The 20,882-nt window shown below is 43.3% G+C and overlaps 1 protein-coding gene across 1 annotated transcript in view; it reads right to left on the bottom strand.

Moving 5' to 3' along the window:
- RARRES1 (retinoic acid receptor responder 1) overlaps positions 1-20,882 on the bottom strand; it is a 57,613-nt gene that overhangs the window by 29,000 nt on the left and 7,731 nt on the right. The window contains exons 2-4 of the mRNA XM_059391662.1: positions 13,135-13,197; positions 10,548-10,731; positions 7,003-7,139 (exon numbers count right to left, since the gene is read on the bottom strand). Coding sequence (XP_059247645.1) covers positions 7,003-7,139; positions 10,548-10,731; positions 13,135-13,197 — 384 coding nt within the window. The remainder of the gene's footprint in view (positions 1-7,002; positions 7,140-10,547; positions 10,732-13,134; positions 13,198-20,882) is intronic.

Genomic DNA, 20,882 nt, shown 5'->3' with positions numbered 1-20,882 from the left:
AAGCATGTGGAGAAGAGGAACCCTTGTGCACTATTTGTGGGAATGCAAACTGGTGCAGCCACTATGGAAAACAGTATGGAGGTTCCTCAAAAAATTAAAAATAAAATTACCATATGATCCAGTAATTCCACTACTGGGGATTTACTGGAGGAATACAAAAACACTAATTCGAAAAGATATATGCACCACTATGTTAACTGAAGCATTATTTACAATAGCCAAATTATAGAAGCAATACAACTGTCCATAGATAGATGAATGGTATATATACACAGTGGAATATTATTCAGCCACTCAAATAAATGAAATCACCATTTGTAACAACATGGTTAGACCGGGGGGGTATAACATGAAGTGAAATAAGTCAGTCAGAGAAAGACAAATACCATATGATTTCACTCACTTGTAGAATTTGAGAGACAAAAAACAAAGGAGCAAAAAATAAAATAAGGCTCTTAACTCTAGAGAACCAAGTGACAGTTACCAGAGGGGAGGTGGGTACAGGGATGGGTGAAATAGGTGATGGGGATTAAGAGTGCACTTATCATGATAAGCACTGAGTAATGTATAGAATTGCTGAATCACTACATTTTATACCTGAAACTCATATTACACTGTTAACTATACTAAAATTATAATTTAAAAAGTAAAAAGAACTTTCGCAGTAAGCTAACTAGAAAGAATAGCTGCATAAACAAATATCTGAGATAAATTCAATTGGTATCTCTTGAATAAACTTTCCCGAAAGAAATGATTAATTCTGGGGGTTAATAAAGAAATTTGTTTAGAGTTACTAAATGGCATAAAGGAATTAAGAAAATGACTGTATAAGGGAATGTCTTGCTTTGTTTTTAAAGTTTTGTTATTTAAAAAGTTTTGTTAACAATTTATCTTCACTATTGCCTTCTTACCAGTCACCATCACCAAAAATAAAAGACTAAATTTTTGAAAAAAAAATAAATAAAAAGTTTTAAGTTTTATTAGTCAACTTACTACTGTCAATAAAATAACTGACGATCCTTTTTTTTTATTTTTTTATTTTTTTATTTTTTTTTAAAGATTTTATTTATTTATTTGTCAGGCATAGAGGGAGAGCGAGCGAGTGAGCACAGGCAGACAGAGGCAGACAGAGGCAGAGGGAGAAGCAGGCTCCCTGCCGAGCAAGGATCCCGATGTGGGACTCGATCCCAGGACGCTGGGATCATGACCTGAGCCGAAGGCAGCCGCTTAACCAACTGAGCCACCCAGGCGTCCCCGATCCTTTTTTTTAAAAAAAGATTTTATTTATTTATTTGTCAGCAAGAAAGAGCACAAGCAAGGGCAGTGGCAGGCAGAGGGAAAAGCAGGCTCCCTGCTGAGTAGGGAGCCTGATGGGGGACTCAATCCCCAGACCCTGGGACCATAACTTGAGCCGAAGATAGATGTTTCACTGAGCCTCCCAGGCATTCCCAGACCATCATTTTTGATGAAAAAAAAAAATTAAAAAAAGAAATTCATATAGAAAATAATTTTTAAAACAATGATTAAAAAAAAAAAAAAAGAAAAATCACAAACAACAGGATTACCCCTATGGGAGCTAGAAAAAGAAGAACAAAGCCAAAGCTAATATAAGAAGATTAGAGCAGAAAGAAATGAAATAGTGACCAAAGAAACAACAGAAAAGATCAATAAAACCAAGGTCTGGTTCTTTGAAAAGATAAACAAAACTTGTAACTCTTTAGATAGAGTCATCAATAAAAAAGAGGATTCAAATAAATAAAACCAGAAATGAAGCAAAAAAACCATGAACACCATAAAAACACAAAGGATTAGAAAAGAATATTATGAAAAAGTATGTATCAAACATTAGACAACCTAGAAAAAACAGATAAAATTTTAGAAACATACAATTCTCCAAAACTGAACCAGGAAGAAACAGAAAATTTGAATAGACCGATAACTAGTAATAAAATTGAATCAGCAGTAATAAAAATTCCTTATAAAACTCAGAATCAGGCCAGCATTATCCTGATACCAAAACCAGATAAAGACACTAGAAAAAAAGAAATCCAAAGGCTAATATTTCTTGTGATTATACAATATTCTTGTGAATATTGTAAAAATATTTAACCAGATATTAGCAAACCATATCAACTATATATTAAAAGGATCATTCAACACAATCAAGTGGGATTTATTCCAGGGATGCAACAGTAGTTCAACATTTGCAAATCAACCAACGTGATACATCATATCAACAAGGGAAAGGATAAAAACCACATGATCATCCCTGTAGATATAGAAAAAGCATTCTACATGATACATCCTTCATGAACATCCATTCATGATAAAAACTCTCAACAAAGTGGGTTTAAAGGAAATATCCCTCAGAAAAATCCACAGCTAACATCATACTCAATGGTGAAAAACAGAAGTGTTTCCTGTAAGATCAAGACAAAGACAAGGATGTCCACTCTCACTACTTTTATTCACATAGTACTGGAAGCCTTACTTGTAGTAATCAGATAAGAAATAAAATCATCCAAATTTGTAAGGAAGAAGTGAAACTTTCTATTTGTAGATGGCATGATACAATATAGAGAAAACCCTAAAGACTCCACCAAAAAATAATTAGAATAAACTAATTCTAAATGATTAGAATAAACAGTAAACTTCCAGAATACAAAATTAACAGACATAAATCTGTTACATTTCTATACACTTGTAATGAAGTAGCAGAAAGAGAAATTTAAAAAAAAAAAGAACATAACATTGACAATTGTGTCAAAAAGAATAAAATTCCTATGAATATATTTAACCAAGCACGTGAAAGATCCATATACTGAAATCTACAAGACACTGATGAAAGAAATTAAAGACAACACAAATGGAAAGGTATACCATGCTCATGAATTAGAAGAATATTATTAAAATGTCCATACTGCCCAAAGCAATCTACAGATTTAATACAAGCTCTATCAAAATACCAACAGTATTTTTTCTCAGAACTAGAACATACATCCTAAATTTGTATGGAATGACAAAAGACCTCAAATAGCCAAAGCAATCTTGACAAAAACAAAACTGGAAGTATCACAATTCCAGATCTCAAGATATACTACTACAAAGCCAAAGTAATCAAAACAGTATGATAATGGCACAGAAATACAGACACAAAAATCAATGCAACAAAATAGCCCAGAAATAAAACCACACCTATATGGTCAATTAACGTATAACAAAGGAGTCAAGAATATGCAATGGGGAAAGGCAGTCTTTTCAACAAATGGTGTTGGGAAAAATGGGACAGTGACATACAAGAAAGGAACTGGACCACTTTCTTAAACCACACACAAAAATTCAGAATAGGTTGAACACCTAAAGTGAGACCTGAAACCATAAAACTCTTAAAAATCCCCATAGACGGTATGTTTTGCACACTGCTTTTAGCAACATATTTATGGATATGTCGCCTGAGGCAAGGGAAACAAAGGCAAAAACAAACTATTCGTACTACACCAGTATAAAAACATTTTACACAGCAAAGGAAAACATCAACAGGACATAAAGTCAACCTACGAATGGGAGAAGATATTTAAGAATGATTTCTCAGGGCGCCTGGGTGGCTCAGTGGGTTAAGCAGCTGCCTTCGGCTCAGGTCATGATCTCAGAGTCCTGGGATCGAGTCCCGCATCGGGCTCTCTGCTCAGCGGGGAGTCGGCTTCCTCCTCTCTCTCTGCCTACCTCTCCATCTACTTGTGATTTCTCTCTGTCAAATAAATAAATAAAATCTTAAAAAAAAAAAAAGAATGATTTCTCAGATAAGGAGTTAATATCCAAAAATATATAAAGGACTCAGTCAACCCAAAACACACACATTCTCTCTCTCTCTCTCACACACACACACACACAATCTGATTAAAATTGGGCAGAGGACCCAAATAGACATTTCTTCAAAGAAGACATAACAGGTGGCCAAAAGACACTCAACAACACTAATAATCAGGGAAGAACAAATCAAAACCACAATGAAATATTATCTTAGAGCACTCAGAATGGCTAAAATAAAAAAGACAGGAAATACCATGGGCTAGCAAGTATGTGGAGAAAAGGGAACCCTCACACATTGCTGGTGGGAATGTCAACGTATAACCACTGTGGAAAACAGTATGGAGGTTCTTCAAAAAATTCAAAATAGAAATACCACATAACCCAGGATTCCCATTATTTGGTATTCACCCAAAGAAAATGACAATACTAACTGGAAAAGATATCCACACCTTTTGTTCACTGCAGCATCATTTAACAATTAACCAAGATATGCAAGCAATGTAAGTGTCTATCAGTAGGTGAATGGATAAGGAAGATATGGTATGGAGTAGCATATCCATATATGCTATAAAATATTATAGCATATATAGTATGCTATATTATTCAGCTACAAAAAGCTAGAAAAATATTTTCTATTTTTAATATAAAATTATTTAATAATAATTATATAAGTGATATATTACTTATATAATTATAAGTAAATTACTTATAATTTAACAATTATAAAATTATTATAAAGCCAGATAGCTGATGTTTATCAAAGGCAGGGAATAGGGGAAATGGGTGTATCAGGTGAAGGGAATCAAGAGGTACAAACTTCCAGTTATAAAATAAAAAAACCATGGAGATGAAATGTACAGCACATGGCATACAGTCAGTAACACTGTAACAATGTTGCACAGTGATGGATGGTAATGGCAGTTTTCCAGGGAGCACTGGCTAACGTACAGAAGTGTCCGATAGCTATGTTGTGCCTCTGAAACTAATATAACATTGACTATCAACATACTTAAAGAAATAAATTTTTTTTTTAAAAAGTGCTTACTTGATTATGGGCAAATCTTTGTACTCAGAAGATATTCACTAATGATCCATCCATGGGTGAATCCACTGTTTCACCCATCCATGAAGAAAATGGATTTTAGAAATTTGTCCTTAAGGGTAGTTCATCTTGCCTCTCTTAAAAGCAACTGACCTGGTTGACTGGAAATGTCACACTCTCTCTCTATGTCCTACTTTCCTGACAATAACTCCAGCTTGGGCTAAGCCCACCTGACTCTATCCAGGCCGACAACTCAGCATGACTGGCCCCCCTCTATATTCATGAGCACAGCTCCTTCTGGGAGCCCGTAGGGCTGCAGAACGCCAAGTCCCCCCCAAATTCCAACACCTCCACTCTTATCCTCGCTCCCACAAGATGAGTTTGTCTCAGTCTTCACTGAGAACACAGAAGCAGTGAGAACTTCCACGCCTCCCACCACGGATAGCCAGCCTCCTATCAGCAACTGTGATACTGCACCTCCGCCCTCCCCCGAGGTGAACTCTCTAAGAGCATCTCTTGGACAGATCTTATCCTCTTGCCTACTCAAAGATACGAGCTCCAGCAGTTCTTCCTTTTCTTTCCTACAAGTCCACCTTTGCCCCTTGCTACTGGATTTTTCTCACCAACATATAAATATGCCGTTAAGCTTTCCAACCTAAAAATACAACAGAAAACAAACTCTCTTTCAACCCTGTGCTTATCCATCCTGCAGCTACGGCCTGTTGCTTTCTTGTTAGTCCCCTTTAGAGCTCAGTTCCTTGAGAGACATGGAGTGTCCACTTCCCTTCTTCCAGTCATTCCCAACATACTTCACTTAGGTCTTTACCCACACTGTGCCAGTGAGCTAGCTCTTGATGAGCTCTCCAGTGACTTCCAACCGCCTAAGTCAAATAGTCAATCTCAGGTTTCTTTAGGCGGGATTCTCTGGCAGCACTGGATAGAGTCAAGCTTCATCCCTGAAACATCTTTCCTCTTATCTGAAACCTCTGATGTTACAAGTGTCACAGGACTCCATACAGAACTTTTCTCTATCTATACATTCTCTGTGATGTCATCCACTCTTGTACCTTTAAATACCATCTATATGGTAATTTAGAATTTAGTCTATATGCCCAGGATCAAGCTCATTTCTTCCCAGATCTGTTCCCCCCTGCAGACTTCCCCAATCAGTGAATGAAAACTCTATCCTTCCAGTTACTCAGGCCAAAAAAATCCCAAGACTCATCCTTGACTTTTCTCCTTAGCTAGATGGAGAAGATCTCCATCCAGCCCATATAACAAACTGATGGCCTAACTTCAAACTACATGAAGAACGCAAACACTTCTCATGACCTCAACTGCGGCCACTGGTCCCAGTCATCCCAGGCTTTGCCGAGATTATTGCCAACGCTTCGGTGGTCTCCCTGCTTCCACTGCTGACTCTTTCTGGTCTGTTCTCAACACAGCAGCCAGAATGATGGTATTGTAAGTCAGATCATGTCACTCCTAGGCTAAAAATGCTCTAATGAGTAAAAGACAAGGTTCTTCTACTGGCCCGGGAGGCCTTACAGGAACTGGTCGTCTCCATTTGATTTCATCTCCTGGCACACTCCCTTGCTGACTCTGTTGCAGTCACAGTAGCCCCACGGCTACTTCTCCAGCCCATCAGCCACATTGTTGCCCTCAGTTCCTCCTGCCTGAAATCCTCTTCCTTTATGGAGGCATGGCTCACTCACTGCCCCTAGGCCTCTGCTTCACTGTTACCCCTGCTCAAATTAGAGGGGGCTTACTTGAGAAGATATAAGTAGCAATTCTATCACTCCCTTGTATTCCCTTCTCCCTGATTTTCCCCATTGTGCTTAATAGCACCCTTTGACACATAATAACTGTTTATTAGTTCACTACCTTTCTCTTCCCTCACCAAAATTAATTTCAGTGAGGGCAGCTATACCGTGTTTTTTTGTTCACTGCTAAATCCACACTCTTTAAAACTATACCTAGTCCATTGCAGGCATGGACATATTTACTGAATGAATGACATTCAAGTAAATGACAGCAAGTAAAACTGTTTCCGTAAAACTAGACATTCAGAATAACTTAGTCTTAGAAATCTGCTCTGCTTGTATCTCTTATGACATAAAATTAATTTTCAGGGTTTTTTTTTTCCTTACCCATTGGTTAACACTGCTGATCTGTGCCATGTAGTAGTGTAAAGACTGGGTTGTCTTTTCCCACATCACGTAAGAGCTGCCAAGAAAAGCCAAATCCCAAATGGGTCTCAGAGAGGGATCAATATGTCCGTGACTATCTGAGAGGGAAGAAAAAAGGAAAAAAAAAAAGCACCTTTTCGTTATGGCATTTTGGAGACACAATTTCACATGTTTAGGAATGAATAGGAGTGTAAACTCAGCCACATCAGACCTCTCTTACAGCAAGACCTTGTGCTGGACACATGATTGTTCTTATCTGTTTCTACATCATACAGAGATTCCCCTGCTTCAGTACGTACAACCTACTGGGTAAAGCTACTCTAAAAAAATGAAGGGCTATTTGTTGTACCATATTAATGCAAAGTAAGAGCTAGAATGATATTCAAAGTTAAAGTCTTGTTAGTTGAGAAGCATTTTAAAATTAGATTGAAAAGTTTATCAAGTATCTTCTCCACATTACCTTCTGGACTGGGTTTACAAGTCCATGCAATGTTTTTTGCTGATTGCTCAATATGTTTGTCCTTTACTAATCATCGGCTTTAAAGCTAATCAGTGAATTGCCAGTAAGTATCTCTGTCACTGATTTTGACCACATGAAGAAATCAAGTGGGTTTTCCTCTGTGGTACTGTTTTTGGAACTGCTATCTTTTCATTGCAACACGTATTTATAAAAACCTACTTTATATCAGATGCTGCTAGAGGTGGGGATACAATGATTAATAAACCACCTTTTGTGACTTTTAGGAACTCAAATTTCAGCATGTAATTAATTTATAAGATAACTGTTCATAGACCATCCTTTTATGCAATTTGGTGGAGCTATTCTCAGTTTAAATAAAGGCTCAGTAATAATATGAGACTATGCTGAGTGAAATCAGTCAAGCAGAGAGAGTCAATCATCATATGGTTTCACTTATTTGTGGAGCATAACAAATAGCATGGAGGACAAGGGGGGTTAGAGAGGAGAAGGGAGTTGGGGGAAATTGGAAGGGGAGGTGAACCATGAGAGACTAAGGACTCTGAAAAACAATCTGAGGTGTTTGAAGTGGCGGGGGGGGGGGGGGGGGTTGGGGTACCAGGTGGTGGGTATTATAGAGGGCATGGAGCACCGGGTGTGGTGCAAAAATAATGAATACTGTTATGCTGAAAACAAAAAATAAAAAAAATTTTTTTTAAAATAATATAATATGTGAGGAATAACAATGTGAGGAATAACAAATAACAAACTTATCGGGAAACTAATCCTTCTTGGAAGAATAATCTTTAGCATAAATTCTTCTCTGTACAGGTGGAACTTGACTTGGCTGGTTTATAATGCCAGTCAATTCAAGGAGCATTCATGGATTGTGTGGGTGCTGTGAGAGACCCAAAGATGGGTCCCTACCCTCCGCTCGCTGATACTGCAGAAACACAGCTGATACCTGCCTCAAGAGGAGGAAGATCAAAATGCTGACAGAGCATAGGGAAGGGAGAGGTTTCTTTGGGTGGGAGGAATCTGGGGAAAGCTTCACCGAGAAGAGGTTTGAGCTGAGCCTCGGACTCCTGTGGTGCATGCGGGGGTGGGAGCGAGAGAGAGTGAAAGCTTCCTTCATCCAGCCACCCATCACAGGACTCATCTCAGAGTGCTCCTGTGGGCTCAACAAAGCCATTGCTAGTAGGCAAGTTAGTTACACTGAATGCTGGGAATAACAAGGATGGCTGACAACCCTGCTGCAGACTCATTTAGGTGGCCGGACCCTGGGCTGGTTGTTCTCAGGTCTTCAGGATTTTCCTCTGTAGCATACTTGGGCTCAACTAAAGGAAGTTTGTAAATTCATTAGAAAAGTGAAAGTTGTACTTGTCACAAAAACTAAACGACCACCTCTTTAGGGGAAAAATAGTGTGGAGTGAGGATATCCTGAAACGGATTAGATGGTCTCACCCATCAGTTGTAGAGAATACTGCCCTCCAGAAGCCTAGCACCCCAGACTGAATGCGTACGGAACAGAGGCTGCTGAGATCCGAACTGGCCAATCTGAGGACTACGCCACAGTTCTGACTCACTCTTGTCTAAAACCAAACCCTTACAGTTTTAATAATTTTGTATACAGAGATAGGCTATAAATAGTACCATCATATGCCTCCACTGAACTTATAAATTGTTAACAAAAAGGTGCCCTCTATTAAAGTAAGTTTTTGGAGCTTTAGGCCACACAAGTTAGATTGTTACAGAATGATCCTTGTGGGCATGTAGGACATATTAATTGAACAAAATTCAGTTTACTTCATGATTAAAAAGTATCCAAAATGTAGTGATCCTGTAGCAAATATTTGAAGAAAAGGTCCTATTACAGTTTCTAAAATTTGTGCTTTAAGGAGACTATATAAAATCTTATTTCCCCAGCTAATGCGAAAGGGAGGAAATCCCTAAATAAATGTAGATTGTAAGCATCAGTCATGAGCTCATTTATTTCAGACAGTACTAAACGTAAGGAAATTTCAAGATTTTGAATCGTCTCTCATAATTCTCTGGGACAGGATTCAAGCTGAGTTGTTAGAGAATGACTATGGGAAACACCCAAGTTTCTGAATTTTAGAAAGGCAAGGAACAGTATTCTACATGCAGGTTTTTAAGAACACTTAGTCTTGACAAATGGAGGGGGGCACAGATGTGCGCAGGAGTGGAGACCACAGGTCCTGCCATGTGGACATGGGTCCATTACCGTCTCTGGGCAAACGAGGGAGCCTGGAGAGAGCACGGGATGCAGAGTGCTACACTGGTCAGATGTCAAGCTTAATACCCGAGCACAAGTCCAGAGATGACTTTTGTGGTTTTGCAAATTGGATTTGCCAGTAAGTGCTGAGTCTCAGCTACTGCCCACACATGCACTCAATAGTGCTGAGGTCAGAAAGCAGGAGTTCTGCTTCACTTCAGCTGAGTCACTTCGGAGGGCTGGGCTCATTTCTTATTAAAGACGGCACCACGGCCCATTAGCTCTTGACCTAAGTGAGACAAACTTGATTCTGCTGCAGCCTCCCAGCAAGGCCCCGAGACAGCTGGCTCGCCCAGCTCTGCGTGGACGTCTGCGGTGGGCATCGTGGGGGTCTGGCGATGGTGCCTCATCACGTACGTTTCCAAGGCCAACACTGAAAAATCTTTAGAAATGTCGCCTCACTCTGGGTTCAGCCCTGAAAACTTCCCTGCTATGTGCCTCTCTTGTAGCAACTCTACCTCTTCTTTGAAGGTTGAGCTCTCACCCTGACCCTTGTCTGGGATGCACAGTGGGGAGATTAAAAGGGCACCAAGAGCTCTTGATGGAGTTACCATATTGTCCTGGAGATGAACAACAGGAAAATGATAATTCTGAGTTTTTCTTTTTTTTTTTTTTTTAAATAAAGAGGTGTACCACATTCTATAGATGAATTAAAGTGCCACTTTGGGGATAAAAATGTACATGATCATTCTATTTAGGATTTAGTCATTACATACATTCCCTAATACAGAAATTCCAGACACTGGTTCATACCAGGTATGCTGGTGACATCCAGGGGGGGTTTAAGTTGCTTCATGTGCTTATAAAGCAGGTAATCCTCTTCTTGTCTTTTGTTCTTCTCAATGAGCCGTGTACAAGTCACATTAATAGCTGGTTTGGGTTTCTGGTTCCTGAAAAATACTCGAGCAGAACATTTTCCCAAATGCTCCTCACCAACCTGAAATAAAGATTTGGGGATTAAACAGAATGGCTACTTATCACTGCCCACTGACCCCAATACACAGCTACACACAGGATCGAGAAGGTCCTCGTATAGGCATCAATATAGATGCAGTGGTCTTGGCTTTGTGGAAAGTGATTTCTGAACACAATGGTCCTTCCTCTTTGCTGTCATTTAAACTCCTGCTTTCCGACAATGCCCTTATACAATAATGCTGGGCCTATCTGAAAGAAAGATTGTTGGTGCCTCTTGAGTACTGCTTGGTTCCAACCTCAAGGACCGTAGGTAGTTTTTCTACTGTGCACCAACATAATGCTTAGCTGGACCTCAAGCTTGCTAACTTGAACCAAAAGATAAAGTTGGTCCCCATTAAAAAAAGTGACAACATCCTCATACTGCCTTATGAATTTGGCTCTCTGATGCCAACTTTACAGATGAAGATACTGAAGTCTAAGGAGGAACTTACTCCAAGGTCTCCCAGCTAGTAAATGCTAAGCCAGGAGTTGAGTTCATGTCTATCTGATGCCAAAACCCTGGCTCTATACTAACTCCATCTCTCTACTCCAAGATCTAATTTGGAAGGAATGGAGACAAATGGCACCCAAATTGGACCAATCCAAGGGGTGTCTGTCTGCATTTATATTTAAACACAGACATACTGAGTACTCTGGGATCATCCCCTCACTTTTCTTCCAGTCCAGAGACACTTGGAGGTGGACAGTTAGATGCTTCAAATAAACATTAAATGTATGACTCAACCACAGGACAGTGCTTCTTCATCCTCATCAGTCACAAACTCCTTACCCCAACAACAAAAAAAGCCAGAATATATTCCCAGAAAAATGCACATATGCTCAGACCATCATCACTAAGCCTAGAATTTGAGGAAGTTCATGGGCCCACCCAAACCCATCCATGGGCCCCTCGTTAAGAACTCCTATTACAGAGTGGTGGGTTGAGCAGTTCAGCTCTTTTCACTTTTACAGTCATTGAAACTGGATGACAACAACCAAAAAGAAACTTTAAATTAAAAAAGCTCACAAGGAGACAAATTTTAATGAAAATTAGATCTGCTTAGTAAGTCCATTTCTAGCACTAACTCAAAAAAACTGAACTATGCTTTACAATGGGAGAGCCTTCCGTGAGTGCTACTTGGAATGAGAGGAGATTTCAGTAGTGCCTTAAAATCCTAATTATCAGCCACAACATGGAAGAAAGGTGAAGGGGGCATCCCGGAAGAGGCTTATCAAAGGCAGAAGAGAGAGCTGGCACATAATCTCTTTTGATGTCTAAGCTGTTTCCAGGAAAGAAAAAAGAAACCGGGTATTGTCTCCTTTCATTTTCCTTCCTTTCCCTCCCCTTGCACCCCAAAACAGCTCCACAGAATCAAAGCAAAGCACTCTCCTCATCCCCTGAAATGGAGCATTTCAACTAGCTAGCTGCGCTCTTCCCAGAAACACTGTTGGTCAACATAATCTGTTTTCCCTTTACCTTTAATCTAACACTTACAGTTTGCAAAGCTAGAAATCAAAGCGGTCTTCCTCATGCTTTAAGATGTTTAGCTCTTAAGCAGAGCAGCAAAGTCAGAATACACAGCTATGTGGTTAGAATTTATTTCTATGTACTGGTAGGCATTCTTCCAGAAGCCTCCCTGTGGGCTGGGGGCCTGGGGTCATGCCTTCCCTTTGGAAGCTCTGCCCCCTGAGACACTTGAATGGGATGCTGCCTGCTTTGAATCAGCACCATGCAGACAGCATCTGGGCTGGTCTGTCCACCCAAGTTCCAGCTGCTGACTCCCAGCTCAGCCCAGCACATGGCAGCTCATCTGGTTCTAATTTGGGTATGAGTCTTCTGTTTACTCTCTTCTTAAGATCAGGTAAAGGAAACTTGGCAAACCATGGCCTGACTTGGTCAGGATTCTAGAGACATTAATAATGCCTGCGGCATACATTGCTCTGTGTTTTAGAGAATACTTCTGTATGGGAGCTCGTGGAATTGGCCTCATGTGAAGCTGGCCTGCTAAGAAAATGTCAAGAGCTGACAGGGAGAGGAACAGGTTGACATTTGGGAGTGAGTCATTCTAAGCATTTAGAGGTGTGAGGAGGGGGTACCAAAGGAACTGTGAAATTCCCTCCCAGGGGCAAAGGAAGGAGGAGATGGTGGCTCTGGGACTGTTAAATGCAGTCTTGCATAAGGCCATGGAGTAGAAGGCGTTCGATCGTGGGTTCCTGTTAGCTCTGCTCTTTAATTCTTGAGAACACAAAACAAAGCATTAAAAAAAAAAAAAACCCAAACCAGAAGCTAACCTCCAGGTCACTATACATTCAGACTTTCACCTTTTTAAAAAAATAAATCCACAGGAGTTGCTAACTGGATTCTTCAACAATTGTGGCAGCTTACCTCTGGGTTATAGTGATCTGTGGTAAACACCAGGTCCACCTGACATCCCTTCTTTGGATTAACCTGAAACAGAGGAATGGAATCTTAGCCTAGTAGAAGCTATTGAAGAATCAATTGCATGCCCTGGGATAGCAGGGCATGCAAACAGTAGCCCTAGCATTTATACCAGAATAAAATCATGTTTTACAAGGGGAAAAGAGTTCAAATTTTGCTCCAGTCATGATACTCTGCTTGCTAGTGTGACATCCACTCACAAAAGGGGGTTGAGGAGGGAAAATGGTTGTATAGTGGGGGCTGGTTGGCTTTGTGAGACAGGATGTATAAAGGTCAGGCTGGTGGGGGGGTGCGGCAGAGGGAGGGATATGCATTCATGCATTCAGGTGCCAGCCAGGGGGAGCCCTCATGCTCCTTGCGGCTATGCTCAACAGGGAAGATGGCACAATGGTGCGCCCCATTATGGATAATGGGTTTTCAGATGGTGGTAAATGAAGAAGGGGGGTGTGGGCAGAAGTGGCTACTTTCACTAAGGTGCCCCGGGAGGATGCCTCAGCTCCAACGCACCCCCAGACCCTGCAGGCAGAGGGGACCTGCCCCTGAGGCTGGAGGTCTGGGATAGGATGGAGTACAGACACTGAAGACCGTATGCCTCTCCCTCCCAGGTGGCTTCATCAGCGGGTATATTTCTGAACTCCGGAAATGCACATGCAGCCTTTTCAACTTGTCATCGACTCCGAGGCACGGTTTTAGACTTGACAAAGTCATATCACTGAGGCAATTTTAACTGTTTAGAAGGACTTCATCCCATTTGCCATCAAGTAAGACTCTGGAAATACCGATTTCCTTTGAATCTCAGCCCGGAAACACAACCACCAAACAGGATAGTTATTTTAAATATGCCAGATATCATCCATTCCTATTTTAGATCCTTAAATAATCCTGGAAAGCTAGAGAACGGAGGCATAGGATGCTCTGGCAATTATTTACATAAAGACTACTGAAACATGTGAATGTACAGATGTCACTGTGTTGGGGGTGGGGAAGCCCCCAGAGCAGAGCGCAGGGGCAATCTGCTTTGGACTCATTTTCAATTTTGAAAAAGTTCTGGGGGCACCTGGGTGGCTCATTGGCTTAAAGCCTCTGCCTTCGGCTCAGGTCATGATCCCAGGGTCCTGGGATAGAGCCCCCCATTGGGCTCTCTGCTCAGCAGGGAGCCTGCTTCCTCCTCTCTCTCTTCCTGCCTCTCTGCCTACTTGTGACTGTCAAATAAATAAATAATTTAAAAAAAAAATAAAAGAAAAAAAAAGAAAAAGTTCTGGTGTAAGTTGAAACACAGACTTCAATGTACAGAATTCACACACACAAGTCTGACTTCTTCCTCATTCCGTGTTTGCCACCTACCCTGCCAAGCACAGCGTGAGGTATGGGATGCAGAGAAACAGAAGATCCAGTCCAGCCTTACCAGAAACCCACTGCTACTGTGGCAACAGGCAAGTCACTGGAGACAGAGCGTGCTCATGAGTGTGGCGGAAAGCTGTGCGTGTGCAAGGCGCTAAGCGTAGGGAGGCCTGAACTGGTTCTTTGAGGAGCAGGTACTGGCTGGCCAAGGGTGTGGGAATAGTAGGAAATGCCATTCCGGGGGAGGCAATGAAGCCAGAAAAAAGGCTGTATGGGGAGATGGGCACAAGGTCCTGGAAGGCCTTTTTTTTTCCCCCCCCAAATGAAGAGGACTTTGAACTTCATCCTGAACTCAGGGAGGAAGTTCCCAGCAAACATAACTACAGTACGTAGGGGGTTGTCAAGAATAAGATAGGGCATTAAAAGGGCTTAGACAGGGTCAGGGTAAAAGGTCAATATACTTCACTATTTTTATCATTAGGAAAATCTAGAGACCTGAGGGAGAGAAAGAACCATGCTGGAAATTAGAGTCTGGCCCAAGTTCCAGGCTAGGGAAGAATGGTAACATGGACTCAAGGTTGCTTTGTTTGGTTTACTTGCACCTGAAGCTCCCAGTGAGTGGTGGATGGGTCTGAGATCTGTATAGAAGTCACAGGATAAGGCGGTCCATGGCCCCTGTCTCCAAGACTTCTCTACTTTGGGGTCTTCGCTTCCCAAGTTAAAGGAACGTGAGGAATGGTGGGCTTGCTGCCCTTGATTCTCACACCACGGTGGGACCCACCATGAACTAGAACTCGGAGAAGGCAGCCCCTCCGCTTGCCAGCAGGTTCTAAACCTTGAAACGCTGATCGTGCCAGCCCTGGGCCCTCTTCACCTGCTACATGCGGGACCTTCGCTTACACCCACTTCCAGCTCCCCCACCCCCACCAAGTGGGCCTCTGATAGGAGGGTCAGGGACCATCAAACTTCGTTATCAGAAATGCATGGGGGGTGGTGATTATTTGTCATAGGAAAGGATTAACAAAAGTCTTCCTCATCCTTGATAAAACTGTGCATATTTTAAACGACCTACTTAAGATAGTATTTGAAAACAGTTTTTTGAAAACACACAGAGGAAAAAGGAGGTATCAGTACGTACTCTGTGTAGGGAAACAAACAGAACTCGATTAACAAAGGCTGTGAGCTGAGTCAGAATGGAGTCTGGCCTTCTGAAGAGTTATTTGCCTTGCTGATTTGATTTCCTTATTTTAATCAGGCACTCTTAAAAGCATCTACATTTGGTCCAAAATAAGATTTTTGTATTTTTGGTTGCACTTTATCAGTTACCAAGAGCAGAGCTTTTATCTCCCACAAGGGCCTCTTCCTCCTTCCTGGGGTGAGTCACAGCTCCTGGGGGGCCACTTTGCTGCTCCTCTGGAGATAAGCCTGGTAGCCAGTTTGGGCTCCATCGGGGACAGAGTGAGTGTCTCGTGCCCCCTGGCCGTTGCAGGGCTGTGTTTCCCTCTGGCTCTCTTTGATTACAACTGATCTGCAGTAAAGAGGCCTCTGTTGGACACCCACCTCTGTTGGAGCTCGGAGTGCAGTGCTAGGTGCTGGAACATGGGGCGACAATGCAGTGGTACCCTGGGCCCTTAGCGCAGTGCGGTGGTGCGGGGGTGTAGGAGGAGAAGGACTTCAAAGAGATCCCTTTGGAACTGACCATGTGATTATAGATGACTTAAGAGCTATGAAAGGATACCTGGAGGACTGATCTAGTCTCAGGATTGGGGAAGTGACCTCTAAATGGAACTGTGAAGATTAAGAGGGAATTCACTAGGGCAGAGGAAGCAGTCCAGGCCAGTCATCCCACGGGGAAAGCAACGGTGGGGCGGAAGTTCCCCGAGGAGCTGCCGCTGGGGCCAGAGGGCAGGGAGCCAGGATGAGGAGGGGCCACCCCACAGGCTATGGTGAGGATTTTATCGGCAGAGAAATAGGAAGCCAGGAGAGACAGAAGAGATTTTAAAAGATCCTTGTACTGGAGTGTGGCGAGCTGGAGCCGGAGTAAGGAGGTGTCCAGAGTGAGCACGGGGCACAGAGACTGCAGGAGGAGAGCAGAGGGTCGTGGATGAACCAAGGTGGGGATGGTGGAAATGGAGAGAAATACACGGTGGGCAGATAGGAGGGCCACAGTAGAAGGCAAACACTGAATGTAATTCAAGAGCAGAAATAACCAGTAGAATATAAGTTTTATATTAGGACATTAGTACACCAACCATCATTTAAACAATGCTTGTATTTAGAGAACAACAGCTACCCTAGTGGGTCTGTGCAGGGGACTGCTCTGAGCACCCCACATGTCCTAACTATGCTAACAGAGCTCTGAAGGCCAGTTCAAACTCATCAGTAATCAGAGAAATGCAAATTAAAGAAGCCTTGAGGTATCTCCGTAACATCACTGGCAATACATTAGAAAGTGGCTAGGGCTACCTGAGGGACGGGTTTGGGGGCTGACCGAGAGAAGTCTGATGTAGACTGGCTCGGGGACAGTCTGGCTGGACTGGTCACATCATACTTACACATGCCCTGCAAGCTAGCTAACCCACCTCTGGTTCACAGCCCACAGGAACTGGGACGCTGGTTCCTGGGGTCTCACAGCAGGAGATTCCTCGAGGCACCATATGTGTAAGGGGGAGCTGGAGGCACTCTGGTGTCCATCCCCGGAAGGTGGGCAGTAAAATGGGGGTACCGGCCACAGAGTGCCATTTTGGGGCCACAGGGAGCAAACTAGCTGACATACAGCAATGTACATGGATCCGAAATTCTGAGAGTGAAAACAGAAACGTATGTACAGCATAAAACCAGTTACAAAAAATTGTCTAAATAAAAATTTGCACACAAACCCAACAATATCTTTTGTAAGAATACAGACAAACAGATGAATACACATCTGACTTTTTTGATGGTGGCCCATGGAAGGTGGGGGAACGGGGAACGGGGATACAAGAACAAATTGCAGAAGGAGCCTCCGGGGACCAAAGACAAAAACGGCTCCTGAAATGAGGTGTGGTTCTCCCTCAGCTTTGGACCCAAGACGGAGAGCCCACGAACAGGCCTTTAAAAAAGATAGAAAGTCATTGAAAAATGCTAAGTCCGAAGTAGCTGAGCATGGATGTCCTCACCCCATCGGAAGGAGCCCAACTCTCCCCATCGGGTGATCCTCCCTCCACAGCTGGCTCTTGGCTTGCTACAGCTGCATGGGGCAAAGCTAATCCGTCCATTCATAGCTATTATAAAGAAAAAAAAGCTAAATAGGTATTTTTTTTTTTTAAGAGTTTACTTCTGGGAAAGGTGACAACAGTTCCGGCTTCCCTGAGGGAAGGAGCGTTCCTGGAATATAGCTGGTCATGGTGCTTATGCCCTTCCTTCCCCCCACCATCCCCTCCCCCACTGCTAAACTGTCCAAGTGGGAGACAGATTTGGGAGTCTTATCTGTTTCTTCAAACACAGCAAGAGACACTACCTGCTGTTCTAATATTTCCAGAATATTGGCCCTTTATATAAAGGGAAAGTCCACGAACAAAGCAAATGATTGTGTGAATGCATAACCTGAAGGGATGAATTAGCAGTTCTTTGCTACAGATTTCTTTTTAATTATGTATAAAAGAGGATTTATGGGCTGTAGCCTAGAAAAAACTGCTTTACAATCAGGGACCACTAATGATGTGGATTATAATCTAATCTGTCTTGTTTTCCAGGTTTCTTGGTTTTGCCCTCACTGGCTACGAGGAAAGACAGCCCCCTCCCATGTGCACTTTTCATATGCCGAGCCTCACAACGTGCTCTTAGGGGAAGGAGCAGCACTTAGATTTTGGGCTTCCCTTGCAGTAGGGAGGCAAACAGACTGCTTTTAAAGTTCTGTTTGAGGGGCGCCTGGGTGGCTCAGTGGGTTAAAGCCTCTGCCTTCGGCTCAGGTCATGATCTCAGGGTCCTGGGATCGAGTCCCACATTGGGCTCTCTGCTCAGCAGGGAGCCAGCTTTCCGCTCTCTCTCTGCCTGCCTCTCTGCCTACTTGTGATCTCTCTCTCTCTGTGCAAAATTTAAAAAAAAAAAAAAAAAAAAGATCTTAAAGTCCCGTTTGAGAAAGTGTTCAAAGGAAAGTGTTCGAAGGAGGACTGGACTCGGTAGACTACATTTTGGGGGAGAGGGTAAGAGACATGCTCCTCAAATCCTTAGCCAATCGGTCTCGAGCACTGACTGCATGCTTGTACGTAGGGCATCCTGCTAGCCATGGGGAAAGAAAAAATGATAAAGGCATATATAACAGGCTCTCACTACATGCTCCTTGGGGTTCTACACCGCCTGTGTATTCGCAGATCCCAAGAGCCATTTTGGGTAGATACAGTCATTGCTCCATTTTAAGGATGAAGAAATGGAGTCAACCACCCACAGTCAAGAGCTAGTAAGCAATAACGCCCAGCTTCTGACCGCTGCTCTACCCCCACACAGCACAGAAGCTGAACCGGGCCAGCAACCTCTAAGAGAGGGTGGAAAGAAAGCTCTTGAATGTGTGCCTGAGGGACTAGAGGAAAGGGAGGGAGACAGATGGTGCTTACAACCATGGTTCCTACAGGCAAGACCACCGGAACCTTCTGGAAGGACAGGGATGGGCATGTGTGTCAGTTTCCTAGGGCAGCCATAACAAAGTACCACAAATTGGCTGCCTCCACAGAAATGGATACTCTCACAGCTTTGAAGGCTACAGCTCAAAATCAAAGTGTTGTCAGGGCTGTGCCCCCTCTGGGGTCTGGGCAGAATCCCTCCTTGCCTCTCCCTGGTTCCTGGTGGCAGCCAGAAGTCCTTGACTTCTCCTCAGCTCGCAGCTGCAGCATTTCAGTCTCGGCTATGTATTTATATATTTATTTATTTATAGGATTTTATTTATTTGGCAGAGAGAGAGAGATCACTTAGCAGGCAGAAAAACAGGCAGAAAAACAGAAAAGCAGGCTCCCTACTGAGCAGAAAGACCGATGCGGGGCTCGATCCCAGAAAGCGGAGATCCTGACCTGAGCCAAAGGCAGAGGCCTAACCCACTGAGCCACCCAGGCACCCCTCGGCTCTGTCTCTAAACAGCATCTTTCTCTCATGTGGTCTTCCTCTAAGGACATCCGTCCTTGGATTCGGGGCCCTAATGCAGCACGGCCTCATCTTAATCTGATTATATCCACAGAGGCTGGATTTCCAGGGAAGGTCAGATGCACAGGTGCATGGGTTAGGACTTCAGTGCATCTTCTCTGAGGACACAACAACCCCCAACCAGTGCGTAAGTGAAGATGATCTGAGCTTTTGTAAGGAGCCCAGGATGCGCTATTTCAGGTAAGGTATATAGGGGAATAGGAGCCTGCGCAGGTGAGGAAATCTCTGGGGAGGCCTGGGACTGCGAGAAGTCGAGAGAAAGGGCGAGGAGCCTGGCACAAGGGAGGGAGTGTGAGCCCCGGCATGGAGGTGAGCAGCCAGGCTGGGAAGTCGGCAAGTTAACGGACGGATATACTTGGAGTGAAGGTTAAGATGGTGGATTGGGGCCAGATTAGAGAAGGCCTCTTACAGAGACTTTATTCTAGAGTGGTGACTCTCCAACTTAAGCGGCAACAGTATCTCCTGGAGAGCCAGCTAAAACCCAGTGTGATGGGGCGCCCCTCCGGAGTGTGGGGTCAGCACCAGGGGAGGGCCCAGGAGATCAGCATTTTAAGGCGTGCCAGGTGGCTCTGCTGCCGCTGGTCTGGGGACCACCATTTGAGACCTTCTCTCGAGGTGCTGAGTGGAACCGTTGAAGTTCTGAGGGAGGGGCAGAGGTGACAAGTAGCTCCAGTGACAGTGACAGTCACCAGCATACAGATGACCGAGAGACGGAGGACACAACAATTCTGAGGGCCCAAGGCTTTCTTGAGGACAAAAGGGAGGAATGTAACTCAAAGTCTGGTTGACATGGTGTCCCTAGCCATTAGGTCATGGGGCCTCAGAAGGTTAAGGTACCCTCTGCTTCAGGGAGCCCAACCAGTAAACTCCATGACAGCACAGGACAGGCTCTTGCACAAGCCGGGGCACCTGAAGGCAGCACTCTGGACCGAAACCGTTCAAATACAGAAAATGCTGACGAAAATTCACTCCTTGCTTCCTATTACATGGGGAACTACTTTGCCAGGTAGACATTTTATATATCCACCAAGAAGTTAAAATGGGGGCGCATGGGTGCTCAGTCAGTTGAGCAATCAACTCTTGATTTCACCTCATATCGTGATCTCAGGGTCATGGAATCAAGCCCCGCGTCGAGCTCTAGGCTCAGTGGGGAGTCTGCTTGAGGATTCTCTCACTCTGTC

Source organism: Mustela nigripes, chromosome 2 (assembly GCF_022355385.1).
Source record: "Mustela nigripes isolate SB6536 chromosome 2, MUSNIG.SB6536, whole genome shotgun sequence".
NCBI classification, from domain to species: Eukaryota; Metazoa; Chordata; class Mammalia; order Carnivora; family Mustelidae; genus Mustela; species Mustela nigripes.
This window is presented reverse-complemented; position numbering and strand designations above follow the sequence as displayed.